Below are 22,366 nucleotides of genomic sequence, written 5' to 3' on the forward strand. Positions count from 1 at the left end.
AAAACTGTATATTCTGTGTATTTATTATCTCACTTTTATTGTGCTTATCTTCAACGTCATGCTGCTCTGTTGTATGTTAATTGGCCCTTGGGGATAAATAAAGTCTCTCTGATTCTGATCTTGTTTTTTTTTTTTATATTGGTAGTTTGATAGGTTTCGTATTTGTTTTCTTTTACATCATATTAAAATGTATAAATATATAGATTTAAATATATTTGTGTATTCATGTCTGGATTGTGTTTGGTTTTCTTTTATTTATTTCTGCAGTGGTTGTTGTGTATTACTATTTAGATTGTCTTTTTCCATTATTGTAATTGTGTAAAGTTTGATTTGAATGAAAGTTACACTCAAATGCTTTCAGTGTTGCTGTGTTGAGTGTTTTCATGTTTAATGTTTGTATGGAAGACACAGAAAGACATTCAGCTAAAGAAATCTGTGCTAGAGTGACTTTAAAAAATAAATAAACAGAATGTAAATAATGATGTTTAGTATTTGAGATGGAAACTGTTTCTACAGGATCCTGATGGACACTCAAAGGTTTATAAAATGTTCTCATTAGTTGTTTGCAGCAGAAAATCAACCGATGTGAACCAAAACAACAAAAGTGTGTGAGACTACAGATTCTAGAATCAGAACTGCTGATTTCATTACTCTGAACTTTTAAAGGCAGGTTTTGTATCTGAGAGCAGGGACACTTGCTGTGTTCAGTGTGACTCGTCTCTGCAGAAGGTCAGGGCTCTGATAGTTGCAGTTAGCGGGTGACTTACTGGGCAGGTGGATCCTGAGTGTCTGTTGGAGTCAGGGTTCATTATGGTCCTGGTTGCTACTGGAAATAAAGAAACAAAAGGAGGGTGTGATGTTCAGGAAGTACAGACTGTAGCTCAGCAGGTAGAATTACTAACTGGAAGGTTGGAGGTTTGATCCCTGGCTGCTCCAGTCTGCACGCCACGGTATCCTTGGGCAAGATGTGGAACCCCGACTTCCTCTCCGATGCATCCATCATAGTGTCATTGTTAGAAAAAGAAGTGCTTGTGTGAATGAAGCACGCTGTATAAAATGCTTTGACTGCTCATACAGAAAAGCAGCTCATAAGAACCGGTTCATTTTCCAGATAATTCCACTATTAAGACAACAGACATTTGGGAGGATTTCTCTGAGAGTAACACTGAAAGTCTTGCTGCTCCTCCACAAAATGAACTTCAGATTAAAGACACAGCTCAGCTAAACACAACTCAAACTAATCTACACTATTTTTCTTTATTACGCAGCGTTTTTATAACTATTTCCAGATGTTTCTAAAGATGAAAACAGAATTAAACTCCAGCCTGATGCGTTTCTGAGGTTCCTGACTCTGACCGTCCCTCAAACGCCTCTCTGGGCGTTTCCTTCCGTCGCTTTTACTTTCGCTTTCGTGAATGTTGTGGCGCAGTTGATCGTCTCGAAGTTAAGGTAACGTTAGCAGTCTGTACTGTTTTCCTGGCTGACATCAGCTGTGTGCAGCTTAGTTTCAGCATAAATCTGCTTCGTTTTATGTGAGATCAGAGTCTGGGAACGAGACAGAAACAGTTGATGATCAGCAGCTGAACTCGATGTTACTGTGGATCCACTGACTGATGTCTGTAGGCAGCTTCTCCCGCCTCCATCAGTCTGTTGTGGAAGCCCATCATTATCATGGCATTTGATGGCTCACCTGGTCTTGCTCCACAATCGGTGTCCCCCTTATTCTCATGCAAAGCTCTGTAGTGCCTAAGCATGGATGAGGTGTTGTTGTTATATCCCAGCTCCCTGGCACATAGCAAACACTTCACCTTGTACAAAAGTAACGACAGCTCAACATAAATTGTATTGCACCATCAGTATCATGAAAATACATCTTCTGTAGAAATTTACATACCTTGTTGGGAGGAATAAGATCAAAATGTTCCCACACAGGGGAGGACATCCTCCTCTTCTTAGCTGGCTCCATTCTCTCCTGACTTTCTCTCTTCACTCTCATAAACCTCCAAACTGTCTCCAAACTCTCACTAACCGCAACTCTCCATCAAACACCTACATTTTTGAATGAAGTCTGAGGGGTTTATATCGCTGTCATATCTCGCGGCAAAGTTCGAACCACTTCATGAACCAGTCACGTGGTACAGCCGGGCTTCGGACGTCATCATTTTCAGCTCCTCCCATAAATGAAGCAAGCCTCGATACGCGCTTCGCGGAAACGCCCCCTCCATTACTCGACACACGCTCCGAAGCCTCGATACAGAACGTCCCATCACTAGCTGTAGCATTTGTAGCTGAGGGCTTCAGCTTCCGGGTAACAAGGAAATTACGTCATTCACGTAAATGACTGATTGACAGCACTAACTCTTAATTTTGAGTTAGTTTTTTCAAAATTCCAAGTTAATAAATCGAAATTACGAGAAAATAAGTCGAAATTTCGAGTTCTGGATCCTTCTTTTTTTAGTGACGCAAACGGGCTTCCAGTGTGTGGATGTTGTTTAACTGCTGACAGTGAGACAGGGCTGTCCTAAGAGTCGCTGCCAACACTTCATCTATAAAATGCATTTCTCTGCTCGTTCGCTATAGTCTGCTGTCGTATTTGTATGCAGGTTATTTTCAGTTTAACTGGTGATGTTCATTCGTGTATTGTAGGTGAATGCGTTGATGATTGATCATAAATTAATAAACTGGCCGTTTTTGTTCAATAATTCCTGTTTCATGTTCAAACCGTCAGACAGAAACTCTGCGTTTGTTTTTATGTTCTTCAGCCTGTTGTTCTTGAGGTAATCTGTGATGCGTTCAATGACCCTCCACATGCTCTGAGGCTCATTTGAAGAGAAACAGAACTTCATCTTTAGAGCATAAGTGGGTTTTTGCCCTCTTTATGCCCGCGGTCAGGCTCTGTTTATTGTAGTATAACACTCATAGGACACAGTGACCCGCTGCACACACACTGCACACACACTGCACACAATGACAGCTGCAGAGTTTGTGTCTGATGTATTAAGTATGAAACACTGTTGGGTTAAAATCTGGTCAGAATGAATCCAGGTGCAGGTGTGTCAGTTTAGGACCACTGGACTAACATCCAAGTGCTCACAATATAAAGTGTATTCTGTAGTAACATCCTGGTGTTGCAGCAACAGTCCCACATGGAAACGTCAACACTCAAACTCAAAATCTCTTTTTGTCAACAATAAAATGACAGCAGACCAATTTGATCAAAGTTGGTAAAAAGCTTCAGAAATTAGTAAAATATTAAAAAGTGTCTTGATGCTCAATCATCCAGTAAATCCCCAAAGAGTTGATTCTGTTCATCTGGACGTTTTCAGCAGCATGGATCAGTGTGAGGACAGAGAGGAGGGAGTCCCTCCCTCTAAAAGCACTCTGTGTGGGGAACATGAGAGCCAGACCAAAGCTCAGAGGTGAGATGACCATCTCTAACTGTCCATGACTCTTCTCCATGTCACAGCTCAGCACTCACATCACTGCTCCATCATTATTCACACTCATACCTCTGTGTGTGTTGTTTTAAAGCCCAGAGCTGTGGGGCGTACCAGGCTCAGCTGGACATAACCCTGAAACTAATCCAGAGCCTGGACCTGAACCCAGCTGTGTTTCCTTAAAGAGCAACAGGTCAAAGGATATTGGTGTAAACTTTAACAAAAGTCTGTTATGTGACAAAGAGTAAGTACATTATTTTTATGAGTTTGTTCATCATGTCTTTAATTTAATATTTCCAGTTTTTCCTTCCTGTCTCATGAAGCTGTTACATTTATTGTTTTTCTTTTAGGATCAATAAGAGGCCAGAATCTCCTGGACCTGAACCCAGCTGTGTTTCCTTAAAGAGCAACGTGTCGAAGGATTTTTATATAAACTTTAAAGGATGTTCTTCTGTTGCTGAGAGGTAATGTGTGTCTAGATGTTGTTCCTGACTCTGTATTTCTAAATAAATCCTCATGTTTAATATCAGCTCAGCTCTTTTTCACACATTTCTATGTTGGTATGTGAAGCGGTGTGTGTTGGAGTGTTTCCACAAACACAGCAGTCAGAGTGGAAAGAGTGGATGTTGTAGGAGGTGTTTGTGTAGTGAAGAGGCTGAGTGTCTGTAGGACTCCAGCTGCTCCAGCAGGTGTCTCCTTTGTGCTTTGCTTCAAACACAGTGTAGGGAGGAGCTTCCACTCAGGTGTTTCAGGTGTTGCTGGATGGAGGAGGACAAATAGTTTTTCCCTTCAGTGACACTTCAGCAGCTCAATGTTCTGGGGAGATGTTTGTCTTTATGAAGGTTTATGGATTCTTGTTCTTACTTTGGTTAAACTGAGCAATACATTTTCCATCTAACATTTAAAGTAAATTTCCAGGTGAATAAAAGATCTGCAGCTGCAGCCTCTGTGATGTTTCACAGTCTGAAAGTAACAAATTCAACCAGAGTTCAAACAAAGGCTTAATATACGTGTGTGTTTGATATAATGCCAACAAGTACAAATAGGTGTTCTTACAGGTCTTAATCACAGAGCTCTGATAAGTCTGGTGACTTTCACAGGCAGCAATTTTGCTGCCTTTTATTTTATATTGGCCTTTTTAAAGCCCTTCAAAGTCTCCCACATTCATACAGAGCTTTTAACACCAAACTCCTTTACAGTCCTTCTCCTCTCACACACGATCACACGACTGATTTGTCTGCAGCAGCTGTGTTACTGCTAGTATTTTATTATGTGTGTAATCTCCTCATATTGTTCCTGTGGTTTAGTTTGACTTCCTTCTGCAAACTCAGCTGCTCTGTTGCTGATACACGTCTCCATGAATATGATTGATCAGATGCTGCCAACACCATGTGTTTCATGTGAGCGCTCAGCTGAAACCCTGGGTTGACTTATCGAGTTAATAACAAGCTTCACATGACTGTGAATGCTAAAGTGAATCCAGATAAAGGAAAGAGACCCTGCTAATGTTGGACTCACTTCTTAGTGTAGATCCCAGGAGGAAGTTCAACATAGCCATTCTTTGTGCTAGCTCGACCAAACCTGAGACCACAGTGCAGGGTAATGATTATCATCTGTCTCTGTCAAGGACATTTAAAATCCACAAATAACAAACATAATTATATTTGATCATTGAAAATATGTTTTCACTTAAAAAAGCATGAGCACACTGGTGGATTACAGAAACATGAAAACTCGTTAACAGTAAAGTTAATTTAGGCGTAAACAAAGAGGCAAACATACTTAAGTAGAAGGACTGATGTTTGTGTTAAAATACCCTCTTAAAGATGAAATACTGATTCAACTTTCTCCAAAAGTTGATTCTGTTCATCTGGACGTAGCGTTTTGTGGGAGAAACATTTCGTCTCTCATCCAGGTGACTTCTTCAGTCTCAGCTGACTGCAGGTTTCAATCTTATAAACAGGACATTTGCATAATGACTGAAACCAGCCCACTGAAGGAACAAAGGGCTGGGAGGTCAGTTCCTTAATCTTAATTATGCAATTCTCATGACCATTGACCAAAACCCACTGATCAATGGTCATGAGTACCATTCAAAGAGATTTGGGGAATGGCTGCAATCACAGCATTGTAAGATGGTGACAGATGTACCCTTAGGCCCCCTCCTCCATTCAGAGATGGTCTTTCCCTTTTCACCTAAATGGCGTCTGTTAGGTTTGTAGCTTGAACCCATCCGCTGGAACGTTGAAGACAATATAATTACACTGCTAAGCAAGACACAAATAGGCAAAGTTCTTCATGTTACTCGTGCACGGGAGAGACCGGACAGAGCGCCGTTCCTTCGCTTGACCCCAGTAGCTCTCGTCCGTTCTCCCATACACTATCCTTTTATTGAGGTTACATGAATATACATAGGTTCATTAACATACGACGTCTACATACAAACAAAGAGTACCTTGCCTGTGTGTGTGTGTGTGTGTGTGTGTGTGTGTGTGTGTGTGTGTGTGTGTGTGTGTGTGTGGGGACTGCTGATCAAAGGGTCAAACATTCTTGGTCAGGAAGAGGGTAGCCTCCCCCTCACCCCAGATGGTTCATCCTAGATAACACGGTGAGGAAGTCCTGCAGTTCATCTAAACAAAGAGCACTTAGACTAGAACAGACGCAACTACGTTAATCCTACCATAAAATAATAAGACACGGTATGACCTCTCATGCTCCCAACGTGCTGTCTAATACACACAAAGTTTGCAGACTATCAAGGATCAAAACCTCTACCAATCTACAACTAATTACAAAACTCTAAGCATATATAAGTAAATATTTCTAAGCATAAATGACAATCAACAATACAAATCTAACATTTCCCCCCTTTTTGACCTTTATGCCTGAAAAGTTCCCAGGTATGAATACGTCATGTCTGACAGTTTCAATGCAAACCTTTTTATACTCAGCATATGTCAAATCACCCTAAATTACTGAAAAGGTACACAGTTCAACAAATGTATTAGCAGTTATCCCATTCCTCATTGAGCTCATCTCATGGCAAACTGCATCTTACGAGCAACCAAAGAAATTGTTAATTTAATAGTGAAACTAAAAAAGTAACATTTTGAAAAACATCTCAACTTGGTGGTGCTTCCTCCGGGTGTGCACATCACATGTCTTTCTGCAGAGTGGTTTAAGCTCTGCAGGGCGTCATGAATGTCTCTTCCAGTTGTTTCCATCACTGTCCATAGGACCAGAGTCCAAATGTATGTAGAATAGACATTCAAACATACCAGTTGGTTTTGTGGTTCGTCAACATGGGTCTCAGCTATTTCCAAGCTGCAGACCTCTCAGCACTCTAGTTTTATGGCCTCTTACCAGCCCCCATCACCTGACTTCAGACCTTCGTCTTGTGAGGGGGATATTTATGACTCCTTAATTGTCCACGCTCTGCAGAAAAAGCTCTCTGTGGAAAGGGTGCTGGGTTCCGTCATCTTACTGCTGTTATGATCCCAGCAGCCTTCAGAGTGTCATCGTATGCACAGTATAGTGGCACAGCATTAGGTGATGTTCATAGGAAACTGCTGTCATCACCACCATAGCTTCTGGTTCCTGTGCTTTCACAGAATCATGATGTCATCCTCGAACTCCTTCTGCGCTGTCGATGGAGCTTGGCACGCTCCCCTCATCCCACGAGTTTTCATGTTCCAACGCTGCTGAAGGTTTAAGGCAGAGCACGTCGTACACCTTAGTCGTCTTCCTCAGCGTCAATATTGAATCTTTCATTGTATTTAAAATCTTGCTGTGGGAAGTCTCCTCTTGATTTCCTGGAAGCTTAGTAGCACAGCTCTCTGTGTGATGTCTGCTGTGCTGAAGATGATCTCTGATCCTCCTGAAGCCTCTCTCCCATCTTGTGGACGATCCTCTCCTCTATTTTGCAGGCAGTTTCATGGTCCTTGCTGTGGCTCCAAGGTCTGATTTCATGATGGGCCCCAATCAGCTTGATCTTTGACCTCAACCACTGCCTGGTCCTGTCAGCTATGCGCTTCTCACTGGGCCTCTGAAGATTTCTCAGGAGATTACTGCTGCACCTGTATTTCCTTGCTAGGAAGACAAACTATTTGGAGAGTATGTCAACAATCATCAAACCACATTCTTTAGTTCAGTGAACTTCACTTATAGGCCATCAAAGCCTCATCTGAACATGGGTGCACCACTTGCATAGGTTTAATATTTGTAAATAAAACGGCTAATCACACAAATCACTGCAACAATAATAAAAAACATTGTTTAATGTTAATCCTTGGACCCCTCCTCTTGACGCATGGACACACCCATGCGTCAACTCACCAAACCTGGATTCCAGTCTTAAAGAAAAAGATTAGCTAGATCATATCCCAGGCAACATCAGGGCATCTCCTCCCCTGGAGCAGCACCACCCTGGACCCATAATCCTGCAATGAAAATGTTAGTGTGCTGTGCATATTAAGTTTGCTTAACACCTGGCTCTCCCAGGAGCCTGCATACACACCATCATGGCCTGGAAAACAAAATCTGGAAGTAAAATCAAACTCCATACCTTTAAACAATTGTATCATAAGGACAAGAAGCATTCAACATCAGCAAGACAAGTGTCATGTGCGGGTTTTCTCAAATCAGCAAACTACAATTATTTTCATAAGTCACCTCAGACATGGATCATCCCATGTACTCAGGCAACATTAATGTAATCGGTGACTGCTCTTAAGCAAAGTCACTCCACTTATATATTACTATGGGCTCAAAAGTGGCCAGCTAATGAGCCCATATCAAACTATCCCAGAAACACTGTATCTCTTATTTGTTTTACTCATGTCACTTGTCCGTTTCAGCTGAATCTTCCACAGCATTCTCAAAGAAACTAACATTAGCAATACACATTGACTGTAGTCAGACAGAGGTCAGACACAGGTCAACAGGTTCCAGAGGTGCCATAAAAACACCATAAAGTCAACCCTAGCTGTGGAAGAAGTAACACCAGTTCTCAACACAGGAAATTTCACACATGTTATTCACATTATCAAAGTAACCTTCACATTTTCCCATCAACACAATGCAACAGCATCACCACTCATAACCTGTAAACACAGTTTTCCTCACACATAAACCCAGAAATCCTGTAGTAGGAAAAAACATCAACCAGTTGTCCTGGTATAAATCGCATCATCAATTCACATGAAGAACTGGCATGCTGTAAGAAAAGAAAATGCAAATATTAGCGCTTGCGCAGGCGTATGCATACTTTGTCACAGATATCTCTGTGAGCAACTCAAGCCTATGAATAACACACCTGATAAATGCACAAACACAGAAAATGGCATTTAAAAGGTTAAATCATCATGCAACCTCGAGTGTTGCTGTCATCTTTCTGCTCCTGTAAAAGGAAACACATGGGTTCATCTGCACCTTTGTCAGGTGGGGGTTAGCTTCACACAATCATGTTCAGTCAGTCAGTCAGATATTTTAAAATTCTTACTCATTCACTCAGTGGTTCCTTCTTTTGCTAATTGTGGAAATTATCATCGCATTCGTTTCCACGCTCAGCAAAACGACGTTATTTCAAAAAGAAAAATAATTTAGACTGGATTTCCTCGTTGAATCCTTTTTGGGGGGGACTCTCATTTCCTAATTGTCCCAAATAAGTGGCTTTCTCCTGAACCCATTTTAAATGTGGAGAAACTCACTTGCAACAATTTTCTTGACAACGTGTAACGCTTTTAATTCCCGACTTGCAGATCTGCTCAAAGAAAAGAAATTCACAAGCAAAAATCAGTGCTTGTTCAAAAATGAAAAATAAAAAATAACAGAGATTATCAAACCAAACTCTCAGTGCACTGTGAAAGTATCAAAATAAAAAGGCCTTGTTAAGTCATGACACAAGCTCCTCATCTCAGGAGGGTAAATCATACCATTAGCATGGTTTATCATACCATCATACTAATCGGCAGGCTCAACTTCACAACAAAAGAAAAATCATCAGCTAGATTCACTCCAAATCAACCATCAGCTGCACAACACACAACATAACCCTAATGTCATATTAGCTATGAGTTTAATCACCCGGTCTGTGCTCTTCACTCATTTAAGCCACAGATCTATTTTATTCAATTTTTCCTTTTTCCCTTCATCATAAAACATGTGACATGCTGTCATGCACTTCACAAAACAGTCTGTTCTGACGTATTCAGAGTTGTGTATCTAAATACAGGATTCACTCGCACATCAAAGCAGGAAACTCAGTGTTTTAGAGTCTCTACTCAACACACAACAAACTCCAACACATCTCATTCACTCGTGCTAGAATTCAATCACCTTTCATTAATCTAAAACCGATCAACTAATTTGCATATCAGCTATTAACCCACTAAGTTGACAGGACGACAGAAAAGCATGTTCAAAATAGTATCACAAAAGACAATTTCCCTCATACAGTAAATTACTTATGCTGCCTCAATCAAGCAGGAAGCTTCTCCCAATTTACCATTTTAACACTAAATTTATTGTCTGATCACTGATTTATCAAACCAGGATTTTTTTTTTTTTTCCCACAAAAGTTAAATTGTTGTCCTGCAACTTGTAGAGTCAATTTTTTTCTTTAGGATAAATTCAGTATTTGATAACAAGTGTCTGCTAAATTGACACTATTGTAACACTGATGAAAGATAACAAGCTAATTTTCATTACATGTGTTTGTGTTATTAGGCAGGTCTAATGCATGTCTGTGGAGCTGCATCTCCAGCAGAGCATGTTCTTAAAGCTGCCTTTCCTACACATTTCTCTGCTATTATTTAATCATTTCTTAACTAATGTGCTATGAGTCTTCATGAGTCATTTTGTGTTTGGAATTGTTAGTAGGGTTAATGCATGTTCTGCTTGTGTGTGTGTGATTTTGTATATGTTTCTATTTTCGCAATGTTTCAGACTCCGTCTCAATTTTCCAACTTAAGCAGTCAGTTTTCTTTTCCCCAGGTTTGCTAACCCAAATTTTGATTTCCCACATTAAATAATTCCTATGTGTTCTCACCTAGTCTTCTCACTCTGTTGTCCTCTCACTCTTTTGTCCTCTCCCTCTTCAACAGTCCCGGCAGTTCTCCTTCAGCTTTGTCCTGTCTAGTAGCTGAAGTGCTGCTGCTGCCTTCTTGGGCGACTTCTTAGCAGCTGCTGCCGGTTTCTTGGCTTTGGCTGCGGCGGGCTTCTTGGCTTTGCTCTCAGTAGCCTTGTTCATCTTGAAGGATCCGGAGGTCCTGGTGCCCTTGGTCTGCACCAGAGTGCCCTTCGCCACCAGGCTCTTGATGGCGGTCTTGACACGGGCCTTGTTCTTGTCCACATCGTAGCCTCCGGCAGCCAGAGCCTTCTTGAGAGCGGCCACAGACAGGCCGTTGCGCTCCTTGGAAGCGGCCACGGCTTTCACAATCAGCTCGCCCATGCTGAGGCCGACCTTCTTGGGCTTGGAAGTCATCGTCTTCTTCTTCTTGGCCTGAACCTCGGCGCAGGGCGTGTTTATGATGGAGCCTTTCCCACCACAGCGCTGGCACGTTGAACGCATCATGAAGGGTCCATTTCTTTCATGTCGCTAGCCGCATGTGGCTTGCCCGAGTCACTCAGTCCTTTTTGAGCATTTCAACATGCTGCCGCCGCAGACCCTGGCCTCAGATCCAGCAAGTTTAGCGCGCTGATCTCCAAAAAAAGTCCCGAAGGCCAGAAAGACGTCAAATAAGTGTCTCGTGCTGAGAACTCAAACAAAAACTCCTCTTCACGCTGCCATCTTGCTCGCCCCTCCGTGAAATTCAACCAATCAGACAGGAAGATGGGTTTGCTTTCTTCTTCTGCTGCTGTTTATCCACATTGCTGCTGCTTTGCTGGGACTTTTTGTGCTCAGGACTTGCTGCTGTCTCTTTATCATGGAGCTGCATTCCTTATCTTCAGGGAGGAGTGAGCTCGCTTGTGAGGTTGAGAAACACATGGCACTGTAAATAAGTCAGCCAGAAACTTGGCCTGCATGTTTCCAATGATGTTAAACTATAACTTTCTTCCGACCGCTGCATGTGGAAAATTGATTCAGGTCTGCTTTTCACCTGAAAGTGACAAACTAAGACATTTCATTATTATCATCACTGCTTAATCAACACACATCTCTCTCTGTGTGTGTTTTTGTGAACAGTCTTTTCTTAAAAGCAGAAAATGAAATTGTAGTTGTTTTTGGCTGATCAACACAAAACCTTTTTCCTATGATTTTTCTTTTTCACTCTTTTTTTTTTCGTTACAATAGCTGGTGACCTGCAGAATCACCGCTCTCACTCACAATCAAAGGCAATTACTTTTACACAGCGCACAAAAACACTGTGATGTCAGACACATTCACACTCACTTTTTCATCTGCATAAATAAACCATATGGCTGGAGATATGTGCCATGGTGATCCATAAGCATGATCACCAGTTTATTTAATTATTTTTAATCCAACAAAACAAATAAACAAAAACATGATGCTGATGCTACACACACACACGAGTCAAGGTGCAGAAAAACTGCTCATGGAAACGCTGCACACTCTCTGTTTCCCTCTCTTTGAGTAGTTCTCAGACAGCTCTTGATCTGATAATGTGTAGCTTGCTCATCAGCTCAAAAAACAAAAACAAAACTGCAACGCGACATCACACAGTAGTTGCTCTGCCCACAGTGGCAAAGTCTTACACTTACATATTCAACACAGCTTCTCCATCATGTATTTTTAGATGTTTCATACAGGGTTCAGCATATTAGTTGTTTTCACAGGTGTGCTCTATATCTCAACAATGGCTCATAACAAGACGACACTCTTTCACACAGGTCAAGTGCCTCTATGCACTTCATTAGTTTAAATATTTACCTATATCACTTCTCCTCACATGTCATTGTACTGAATTTAAGCAACCACAAGTTTAATGTAGGTTACTTTTAACAACTATCCACCTCAATGGTTTGGCACACAGGCTGTTAACATTTTGTGTCAGGAAGGGGTGGGGGGAAAGCCACCCACCAGAGCACAGCTGCTGATGTGGGCTGGCCTTTTCCACACACTCTTCAAGGCTGGTGTGTTTTCTGAAAACTTCTAACATTTGAATCTCTTCCATTTATAAGCCTGCGATTAACCGCACGGCTCAGGTCCGCGTGAAACCCGCGCGACCGCATTCGCGTGCACCCACGCAGCTGTGGAGCCTTCGCTCTCTCTCTTTTATACATAAATACTTTGTGCTGCCAGGAGCAAAGTCCAGCACAAACGTCTTTCTCCCTCTAACTCACTCTTGGTTGCTTAGAAACCCATGATAACAACAACAGTCGGTGTTACAGACCACGTGTTCTGCTCCGCACACACTCACACAACAACAACAACAACAAAAACGACGACGACGACAACAATGACAACAACACAAAATAGGCCTACTCCGGACTCACACCGGACCGCTCGGGACCCTGACCCAGTTGTGGGACGCTCACCCACTCGCGCGACAAAACCCAATGAAGGGACGCTCGGGACACACACCCAGGGCGATTTCAAAACCGGACACTCACCGGACGCTTGGGACCCTTGGGCGATTTAACCAAAACCTCTTTTTCGGGACACAAACCCAGTTATCGCTCCACAAAGCAGCGAACTTCTCAACGCCTCACACAGTGGCGGAGACTGCACAACGACACAGTTATAGAGTCGGCCTCTTTAAACTTACTTGGCGTTGCTTAGCGTGTAATATCAGCCTGAATCCCGCCGATCGCCATTCATCGAGGAGAAAGACAGACAGCGAATCCACAGGAACTTCCTGGCTGACGTCAGTCTTTCAGCGTGCCTCCCCCCCCTCGGTGAATGCGATCCCAGGGATCCGGCATCGAAGGACCAATTAATGTTAGGTTTGTAGCTTGAACCCATCCGCTGGAACGTTGAAGACAATATAATTACACTGCTAAGCAAGACACAAATAGGCAAAGTTCTTCATGTTACTCGTGCACGGGAGAGACCGGACAGAGCGCCGTTCCTTCGCTTGACCCCAGTAGCTCTCGTCCGTTCTCCCATACACTATCCTTTTATTGAGGTTACATGAATATACATAGGTTCATTAACATACGACGTCTACATACAAACAAAGAGTACCTTGCCTGTGTGTGTGTGTGTGTGTGTGTGTGTGTGTGTGTGTGTGTGTGTGTGTGTGTGTGTGTGTGTGGGGACTGCTGATCAAAGGGTCAAACATTCTTGGTCAGGAAGAGGGTAGCCTCCCCCTCACCCCAGATGGTTCATCCTAGATAACACGGTGAGGAAGTCCTGCAGTTCATCTAAACAAAGAGCACTTAGACTAGAACAGACGCAACTACGTTAATCCTACCATAAAATAATAAGACACGGTATGACCTCTCATGCTCCCAACGTGCTGTCTAATACACACAAAGTTTGCAGACTATCAAGGATCAAAACCTCTACCAATCTACAACTAATTACAAAACTCTAAGCATATATAAGTAAATATTTCTAAGCATAAATGACAATCAACAATACAAATCTAACAGCGTCCTTGACTCCGCACTCAAACCAGCGTTCCTCCCTGTCCAGGATGTTACATCCTCATCATTGAAAGAGTGTCCACTGGCCTGTAGGTGTAAATAGACTGCAGAGTCCTGGCCTGACGAGGTGGCTCTTCTGTGTTGTAGCCAGAGGTTGTTTGTTTTCCTCGATGTATAAATCCTGGCAATCGTCCTGCACTTAACAGCGTACACTATGTTACTCTGTTTGTGTCGGGGGACCCGATCCTTGGGGTGGACCAGTTTTTGGTGCAGCGTGTTTTGGGGTTTAAAAGCCACAGAGACCCGGTGTTTAGAAAAAATGCGTCTCAACTGCTCCGACACTCCTGACACATACGGGATAGCTACAGGTTTTCTCTTAGGCAGCGGTTGTCCTTCTCACCTGGATCGGCTGGAGCTTTCTTTAGGTGCCTTTGCAGCTTTGACAAAAGTCCAGCTGGGATACATTTACGCTACGTTCAGATGAACAGAATCAACTTTTGGAGATTTACTTTCCTGGATGATTGAGAATGCATCAAGACGTTCCTCCTAAAGTGTTATTCAGTGTTGTGACAGTCAGCTGCTTCAGCTGCTGCTGGGATGGGCTGTGGCAAAGAGAACAGAGAAAATCCAAATCAGAGTTTTTCTCTGAATTAAAAGCAAGGAAACAACAATATATTCTACATGGTGAAACTGATGGTTTATGGTGTTTTGCTCTGTTTTTCTGTATTTATGCAGATAAAGTGTAAACTCAGATGAATTATACCATCAAATGTTAAAGGAAAATATCAGGATGAGTGTCTGTGAGCTGAGAAGGACGTGAAGCGAGCAGTTTATCCCAGAGCTGAAGCTGCTCTGTGTGCAGAGATGAGCTCAGATTCCTGCTGTGATTGATCAACAGTCACAGAAATGTAGACTTGTAGTTATTACTGCAGTATGGTCACAGCAGATACTGATAAACATGTATTATGAGGATGGATGATCAAGTTTCTCACTCTCTCCTTTAAATCTCAGTTTTTTCTTCTTCACAGTTTATCTGTTAATTTATTAATGAATAACACTGAAAGAGTTTCTGTTATATTTCCCCTTGAACATCAGCTTCTTAGGGCGGCATTAGGAAATAGCCCCCCTCCAAAGAATGAATAAATGAATGATGATAATAATAAAATGATTAAAAAGCAGAGCTCAGAGTGGTAGAATGGTCAAACATGGATCCACGGGTGGTTCAACTGCATTTGGTGACCTGACTAAAGCAAATCTTTCAAATAATCCCACCATCAACGGGATGTTGTCTCCTTTACTACGGTTACTTTACTTGGTCACAGTGTGAATTTCTTTGAAATGAACCAAATTCTTTCATTTGTTGGTTGTTGCATATTTAACCTCTACAGTCAGGAAAGGAGGAGATGAGGTCTCAACAATGTTGGGTTGTAGCTGTGGTTCAGGTTAGAGTGAGTGTCCATGGAATAAATGTAAGTCAGTGAACTGGAAACATGACTGTGTTCAAACTTTGTTTTCCTTTTTATAATGAGTCTAATCAAAGGTGGACAGAAGTATCTCCACTTTGACTTTTCTGTGTCACCATCAGAGCTTCTGCACAGTGTGGAGAAAGATCCAGAAGCAGAGCTGGACTGCAGACAGCCAGTCAGAGCAGCTGTGTACAAAGTAAGACTGAACATCTGTCTGCTGATGGACTCATTTCTGAAAACTGGACTTGTTGTGTTGTTCAGACATTGAAGAGTTTTCTTTCTCTTTAGTCTCATTGTTTTTCTTTCTTTCAGCAGATGTTGGTCTGCAGGAGGTTTTAGATGAACATAAGATCAGTCTGAGGAGGAGATGTGAACGTGTGACTGAAGGAAGTGATGAAACAGGAAGTAGAACCCTCCTCAACACTATCTACACTGAGCTCTACATCACAGAGGGACAGAGTGAAGAGGTTCATACCCAACATGAGGTGAGGCAGCTGGAGACAGCTTCCAAGATGGACGCCCTCCATGACGCTCCAATCAGGTGCCAGGACATCTTTAAAGCCTTACCTGACCAACAGAGACCCATCAGAGTGGTTCTGACCAACGGCGTGGCTGGTGTTGGAAAAACCTTCTCAGTGCAGAAGTTCACTCTGGACTGGGCAGAGGGCTTGGAGAACCAACATGTCAGTGTGGTGGTTCTGCTTTCATTCAGGGAGCTGAACCTGATCAGAGATGAGCAGTACAGTCTTCTGGAGCTGCTCCATGTTTTCCATCCAACATTACAGAAGGTCACAGCAGAGAAGCTGGCTGTCTCTCAGGTTTTGTTCATCTTTGACGGCCTGGATGAAAGCAGACTTTCATTGGATTTCACCAACAGGAAGCTGCTGTCTGATGTCACACAAAAGTCATCAGTCAGCCAGCTGCTGACAAACCTCATCCAGGGGAATCTGCTTCCCTCGGCTCTCGTCTGGATAACTTCCCGACCTGCAGCAGCCAATCAGATCCCTCCTACATGTGTTGACAGGCTAACAGAAGTACGAGGCTTCACTGACGCCCAGAAGGAGGAGTACTTCAGGAGGAGATTCAGTGATGAAGAGCTGTCCAGCAGAATCATCTCCCACATGAAGACATCCAGGAGCCTCCACATCATGTGTAGTATCCCAGTCTTCTGCTGGGTCACTGCTACAGTTCTGGAGCACATGTTGACTACAGAGCAGAGAGGAGAGCTGCCCAAGACCCTGACTGACATGTACTCACACTTCCTGCTGGTTCAGACAAAGAGGAAGAAGAACAAGTACCATGAGGGACGTGAGACGAGTCCACAGGAGCTGACGGAGGCTGACAGGGAAGTTCTTCTGAAGCTGGGGAGGCTGGCGTTTGAACATCTGGAGAAAGGAAACATCATGTTCTACCAAGAAGACCTGGAGCAGTGTGGTCTGGATGTGACAGAGGCCTCGGTGTACTCAGGAGTTTGTACAGAGATCTTCAAAAGAGAGTGTGAGATCTTCCAGAAACCAGTCTACTGCTTTGTTCATCTGAGCATTCAGGAGTTTCTGGCTGCTGTCTACATGTTCCACTGTCACACCAGCAGGAAGACAGAGGTGCTGAAGATGTTTCTAAAATCAGAATCTTTCACCAAGATGATTTTCAATCTTTTTGATAACAAAGATCTCCAATCACTTGATGTATTTCTGAGGAGAGTCATGGAGAAATCCCTCCAGAGTAAAAATGGCCACCTGGACCTCTTTGTTCGCTTCCTTCATGGCCTCTGTCTGGAGTCCAACCAGAGACTCTTAGTAGGTCTGCTGGGTCAGACAGAGATCAGTCATGGAACCATCCAGAGAGTCATCAACAACCTGAAGAAGATGAACAGTGATGAAATCTCTCCTGACAGAAGCATCAACATCTTCCACTGTCTGATGGAGATGAACGACCTCTCAGTACATCAGGAGATCCAAGAGTTCCTGAAGTCAGAGAACAGATCAAAGAAGGAACTCTCTGAGATCCAGTGCTCAGCTCTGGCCTTCATGCTGCAGATGTCAGAGGAGGTTCTGGATGAGTTGAACCTTCAGAAGTACAACACATCAGAGCAGGGACGACTGAGACTGATTCCAGCTGTGAGGAACTGCAGAAAGGCTGGGTGAGTCCAGATGTGATCATTAACATCATTGATCAGTGTAGGTTAGTAGTTTAATGTTGAAAATAAAATCAGATTGTAACCACAAAGTGTTTGTGTCCGTACGCTGCAACCTTCCACACCATTCCTTTATTGTACAGACTCAGCAGCAGCTCCATGGATCCCAAATCCAAGAGTGGAGAACAGATTTGAAGTGTGTCACATCCATGCAGTCACAGCTGTTTCCACCATGTTTCCACTGATATTAATCCTGTTCAATGACACGTTTCATATCAGTGAATATGTTCTTTAGGACGTCCACTGACATGTTTAAGTGTCCTGCTGGAAATCACTCAAATCATCCATGAAATCCATGAAAAATCATTTTAGTGTTTCTAACTTCACCCTCTGTCCTCTCTCTCTCTCCATCCTCCTCACTGCTTCTTTCACTGATAATCACACAAACATCGTATTCAGCTACAAAATAACACAATAACATCATCTGATGATCATTATTATAAGAGCAGGATCCATATTTGATATCAGAGTAACACACTGCTTGGTTATGTGCAGTCATCATCAGTGACTGTGGGTCAAACAGAAGCTCTCTGATTGGTTGCTGACCTTGGTCACCTGTCCACTCTCACCTGTTTGTGTTTGCTCTCTCTTTGCTGTCTCCATCCTCTCTCTCCTTTCTCTCCCTCTCTGTCTTTGTACGTCACTCAGGTCCAATGGAAACAGTGACATTTACAAACCATTCAAAGACAAACTGATCCATGTCAGGTTATAACAATATTCAAAGTGAATACAGGCTGCTGCTGTACACAGACAGGTAACATCATTTTGACTTGCTGTCACCTGGATCTGGACTCATAAACACTGAAGCCCTGAACAGGAATACAAATCATTTTCTGCCAACTAGCGACACACCAGCAGATAATGGCTCAGAAAGCTAAAATGAGCCAATCATTTCTGTGTTTAGTTCCCCTGAAATCAGATCTGATATCAGCAGCTCTGAGTTCATTCATCATTATTGTCCAGTGATGAGATTTCTGCTCCGTTTGGTAACAGTCAGCAGGTTTTTCCTGCGTGTGGACGTGAACAGTCGTACCTGACAGCAGGTAGCAAACAGCGATCATCTTTCCAGCTGGAACTCTTCACTGAGCTGAACTCATTCAAAATGTTCTGGAGTCAAAACAGGAAACAGTCCAAATGTGTGTCTTCACCCTGACTCTGGATCAGATCTCAGTGACAGACCGTGGACATTATGGAAGCCTAAATGTGACACCATCTTCCTCCGTCCATCTGCAGATTAAAGCCAAACAAAGATTCTCATTAAAAGTCTGCAGGTCTGAGAGAGACTCAATCGTTGTGTCATGTCAAACACAGTAAGAGGAGCTGAAGCACAGATGTGAAGAGCAGATTCATCAGATTATGACCTCACTCTGTTTTGTCTTCATATACATTCAGTCTGTGTTTATAATGCAGATTTTCTGCTTTTATAATAACACATTTTATATTTTCTATCATCACAGACTGACTCACTGTGGACTCTCAGAGTCTCACTGTGAAGTTGTGGCCTCAGCTCTGAAGTCCAACCCCTCCCATCTGACAGAGCTGGACATGAGTAACAACTACAAGCTGCAGGATTCAGCAGTGAAGCTTCTGTGTGCTGGACTGGAGAGTCCAAACTGTCGACTGGAGACTCTGAGGTGAGTTCACTGACTGCGGCTGTTGTTGTTTTTCTATATTTCAGGTCTTTGATTGATGTTTGAAACTTTCTTTAGTTCCTAAATGTTCAGGATGTGTCTGAAGACAAATGTGAAGAAGTTTGAGTGCTTTCAGAAATGTTGTCTTTCCAAACGACTGAACAACAGTTTTTCCTTTTGGCTCCAAACAGAAGTGACAGACTTGAGCAGGGTTCATTTAAAGGCTGACAGAAGTGGAGTGGTGACGGGGAGATGTTTGACAGGACAGTGTTTCAGCCTCCACAGGTTCATGTTGTGCTCCATCAGTCAGTGAAGATGAAGTCAGTTCTGATGAGGCTGTAGAGTGTGTGAGGGATGTGAATGAGGATGATGAAGATCTGATGATAGCAGATAAAAACAGGATGCAGAGACTTTGAGCCATACAGGGCACACAGTGTGTGTACAGAACAGCTGAAATCATTATGGAGGCCTCACTGGAATATGGAAGCATCACAGTACAGCTTCAGTGAAGCATTAAAGTCTCTGATATGAGATGAGAAATGAAGCAGGCAGAGCTTTTTCATGAGTGGAAATCCACGATGACTGTGAGCTGCTGCTACAGCCTTCAGATTAGCCAGCAGCTCATCCTGCTCAACATGGACCTTTGGTCAGAGTGTGTGCTGGATAATCCGGCCCAGGATTAGGCCAAACTGACATGGGATGAAATTTCTGTCACATAATTGAGCTCAGTGTAGTTTCATTTCTGCACAATTTAACAACAACCGAAACTTTGTTCTGTCTTTTCTATGTTATACTGTAGACTTTCTTTGGTACTTTGTCCAAAAGAAGCAGCTTTTACTTTGAAGGGGAGGCGTCTCAGTTTCCTCTTCAGGTTGGATGATGGAAGCAAATTAGTGTGTGATGTTCTTTCAGTGTTGCACTTTGTAGACGCTCCCTGAGCACTGGTCTCACAGCCAGCTGCACATAGAGACCAGTGTTGTTAGTCCAGGTCAGAAGATGACTTGTTGGAATGAAAATGAGCTTGTAGTTTGTCTGCTTTAATAATGTGACTGGAAAAAGGTGTTGGACTTCAAATATGTCCATTTCTTTCACACTTCACCTTTAAAAGTGAAGCCTTGTGGTTCCTGGAAGGAAAAACAGGACTTTTTCAAGTCTTTGTCCTGTTTTTATGAGAAATGTACGACTTTAATGTGAAACGTTCAGAGTTTTTTTCTCTTGTTGTGTTTGTTTGAAGATGCTTCCTGTTGGCTTCAGCTGTTTGGAGTTTCCATTTTCTAAACTTCTACATTCTGAACCTTCTTCAGCTCTGAACAGATGATGAAACACTGAATGATTTCAAGCTCACACTTTGTCTAATAAACTTACATCTTTCATTCTTTATACAGATTGTGGGGCTGTGATTTGTCAAAGATCAGCTGTGATTATCTGGCAGCAGCACTGAAGCCCAACCCCTCCCATCTGAGACGTCTGGACCTGAGTAACAACAACAAGCTGCAGGATTCAGGAGTGAAGCATCTGTGTGGTTTCCTGGAGAGTCCAGGATGTGGACTTGAAACTCTGAGGTCAGTCAGCATGTTTTAGTTGTGCTGAGATGAATATGATGTGAAAGTTGTGCTGACACTAAACTGCAGACATCAGGCTGATATTATACTGATCCACACTGAGGATCTTCATGGTAAAGTCTGTTTTCTTCTTCTCTGGTTTAGTCCATTGACTGCAGCAGAACAATGTTCACATTTCAAACAGTGATACTCAACGTATGGCCCGCGGCCCACACGCGGCCTGCCCACCTTTCCTTATTCAGAGAGAGGGGACCCTGATTAACTGTGTAGTGTTCTTCCTCACAGTTCTAAGTATCAGACACAACAATGAATAATCCACAGCTGACTGTCTTTAGCAGGTCAAAGGTCACGGCACACAGCAGACAGTGGGAAATATTATAATTCTGATCATTTATCAGCACATATCCATATGTATAAAAACAAAGCTGACACTGTGAGACTTGATCAGAGGTGTGATCATCACAGCAGAGGCCTTTGTGTCAAAGTCACTGAGGATCAAACAGAAACACATGAAGCAGATTTTCCTGTTCTGGCTTTTTATAGCAGATAACCTTCAAAATATTCTGCAGTCCATCAAAAACTGAAGCAAACCATGAATCAACATGTGAACATGAGCTGATGCTGCTGAAGGGAAGCAAAGTTACAGAGGTTTGATTACAGACACAGCTGAGAGTTTGTAATCTGTCATCATTTTAAAAGGTTTAAATTTCTTCAGTATTGAACAGCAGAAATGAGGCTTTGTTTTCGGAGGCCGACAGCAGTGAACACAACAGCAGACTGGTGCGTAATAAGCAGTGAATAATGCAGGAAACAGATCTTTGAAGGTAAACTGTTCTTGAAGTACACTGAGAGAGAGAGAGCTGTGCAGGAAGTAAAGGTCAAAGTCAGAGAGAATTCATGACGATGTTCATCAAACGTAAAGCGTAGTTTGGATCTTCTTCTGCTGCTGGTTCACTCAGTTTTGGTTGGAGACAGATGAAACCTGCAGCTTCAGGATCTGTGAGCTGTCCACTTTCAGCCCCGACGGCGTGTCCGTGTACGTGCCGTCGAGTGAACGATCCACGCTCTGTGTTTCCATCTTTGTGTGTTTAGCTGCTCTCATTTACTGTTTTAGCTGTTCGGTTGTTGTTGAAATAATTTTGGGAGCTTTAACCTGAGATTCTGGCAAAATACATTTATATTAAAAATCGATTCAGGATTGAATGAATCAACATCGCTTTATTCAAATTAAAACCATTTAAATAGGAAAATCCATTTTTTTACACCCGCCTCTAATGCTGGGTAATGTCAGCTGGTCCATGTGCAGCTGGCTGTGAGGCTCAGGGAGCGTCTACAAAGTGCAACACTGAAAGAACATCATCCATAAATATTGAGTAATAACTGGACTCTCATACAGCGAGACTCAAATGCCTTTAAACATCAGCTTATCCTGCTGATCCAAGTCCAACACTGAGTTTGTAAAAACATGTTTGTCAATCATTTTGTTTGGTTTCTGAGGAAAATGATTCAGTAACTTGCTGCT

General features: G+C 42.6%; 1 protein-coding gene and 1 pseudogene across 1 annotated transcript in view; one reads left to right on the forward strand and one right to left on the reverse strand.

The window, feature by feature from the left end:
- Nucleotides 1-22,366, forward strand: part of LOC146577421 (NACHT, LRR and PYD domains-containing protein 12-like) — a 60,775-nt gene that overhangs the window by 31,598 nt on the left and 6,811 nt on the right. Inside the window, exons 2-8 of the mRNA XM_085254221.1 lie at nucleotides 3,327-3,419; nucleotides 3,532-3,681; nucleotides 3,788-3,901; nucleotides 15,577-15,653; nucleotides 15,770-17,597; nucleotides 19,109-19,285; nucleotides 20,668-20,844. Coding sequence (XP_085110347.1) covers nucleotides 3,331-3,419; nucleotides 3,532-3,681; nucleotides 3,788-3,901; nucleotides 15,577-15,653; nucleotides 15,770-17,597; nucleotides 19,109-19,285; nucleotides 20,668-20,844 — 2,612 coding nt within the window. The 5' untranslated portion in view covers nucleotides 3,327-3,330. The remainder of the gene's footprint in view (nucleotides 1-3,326; nucleotides 3,420-3,531; nucleotides 3,682-3,787; nucleotides 3,902-15,576; nucleotides 15,654-15,769; nucleotides 17,598-19,108; nucleotides 19,286-20,667; nucleotides 20,845-22,366) is intronic.
- LOC146577423 (histone H1 pseudogene) lies at nucleotides 8,781-11,707 on the reverse strand (annotated as a pseudogene).

Source organism: Mchenga conophoros, linkage group LG3 (assembly GCF_057382185.1).
Source record: "Mchenga conophoros isolate Kocher_MC1m ecotype Shallow Benthic linkage group LG3, M_conophoros_male_GT1.1, whole genome shotgun sequence".
NCBI lineage: Eukaryota > Metazoa > Chordata > Actinopteri > Cichliformes > Cichlidae > Mchenga > Mchenga conophoros.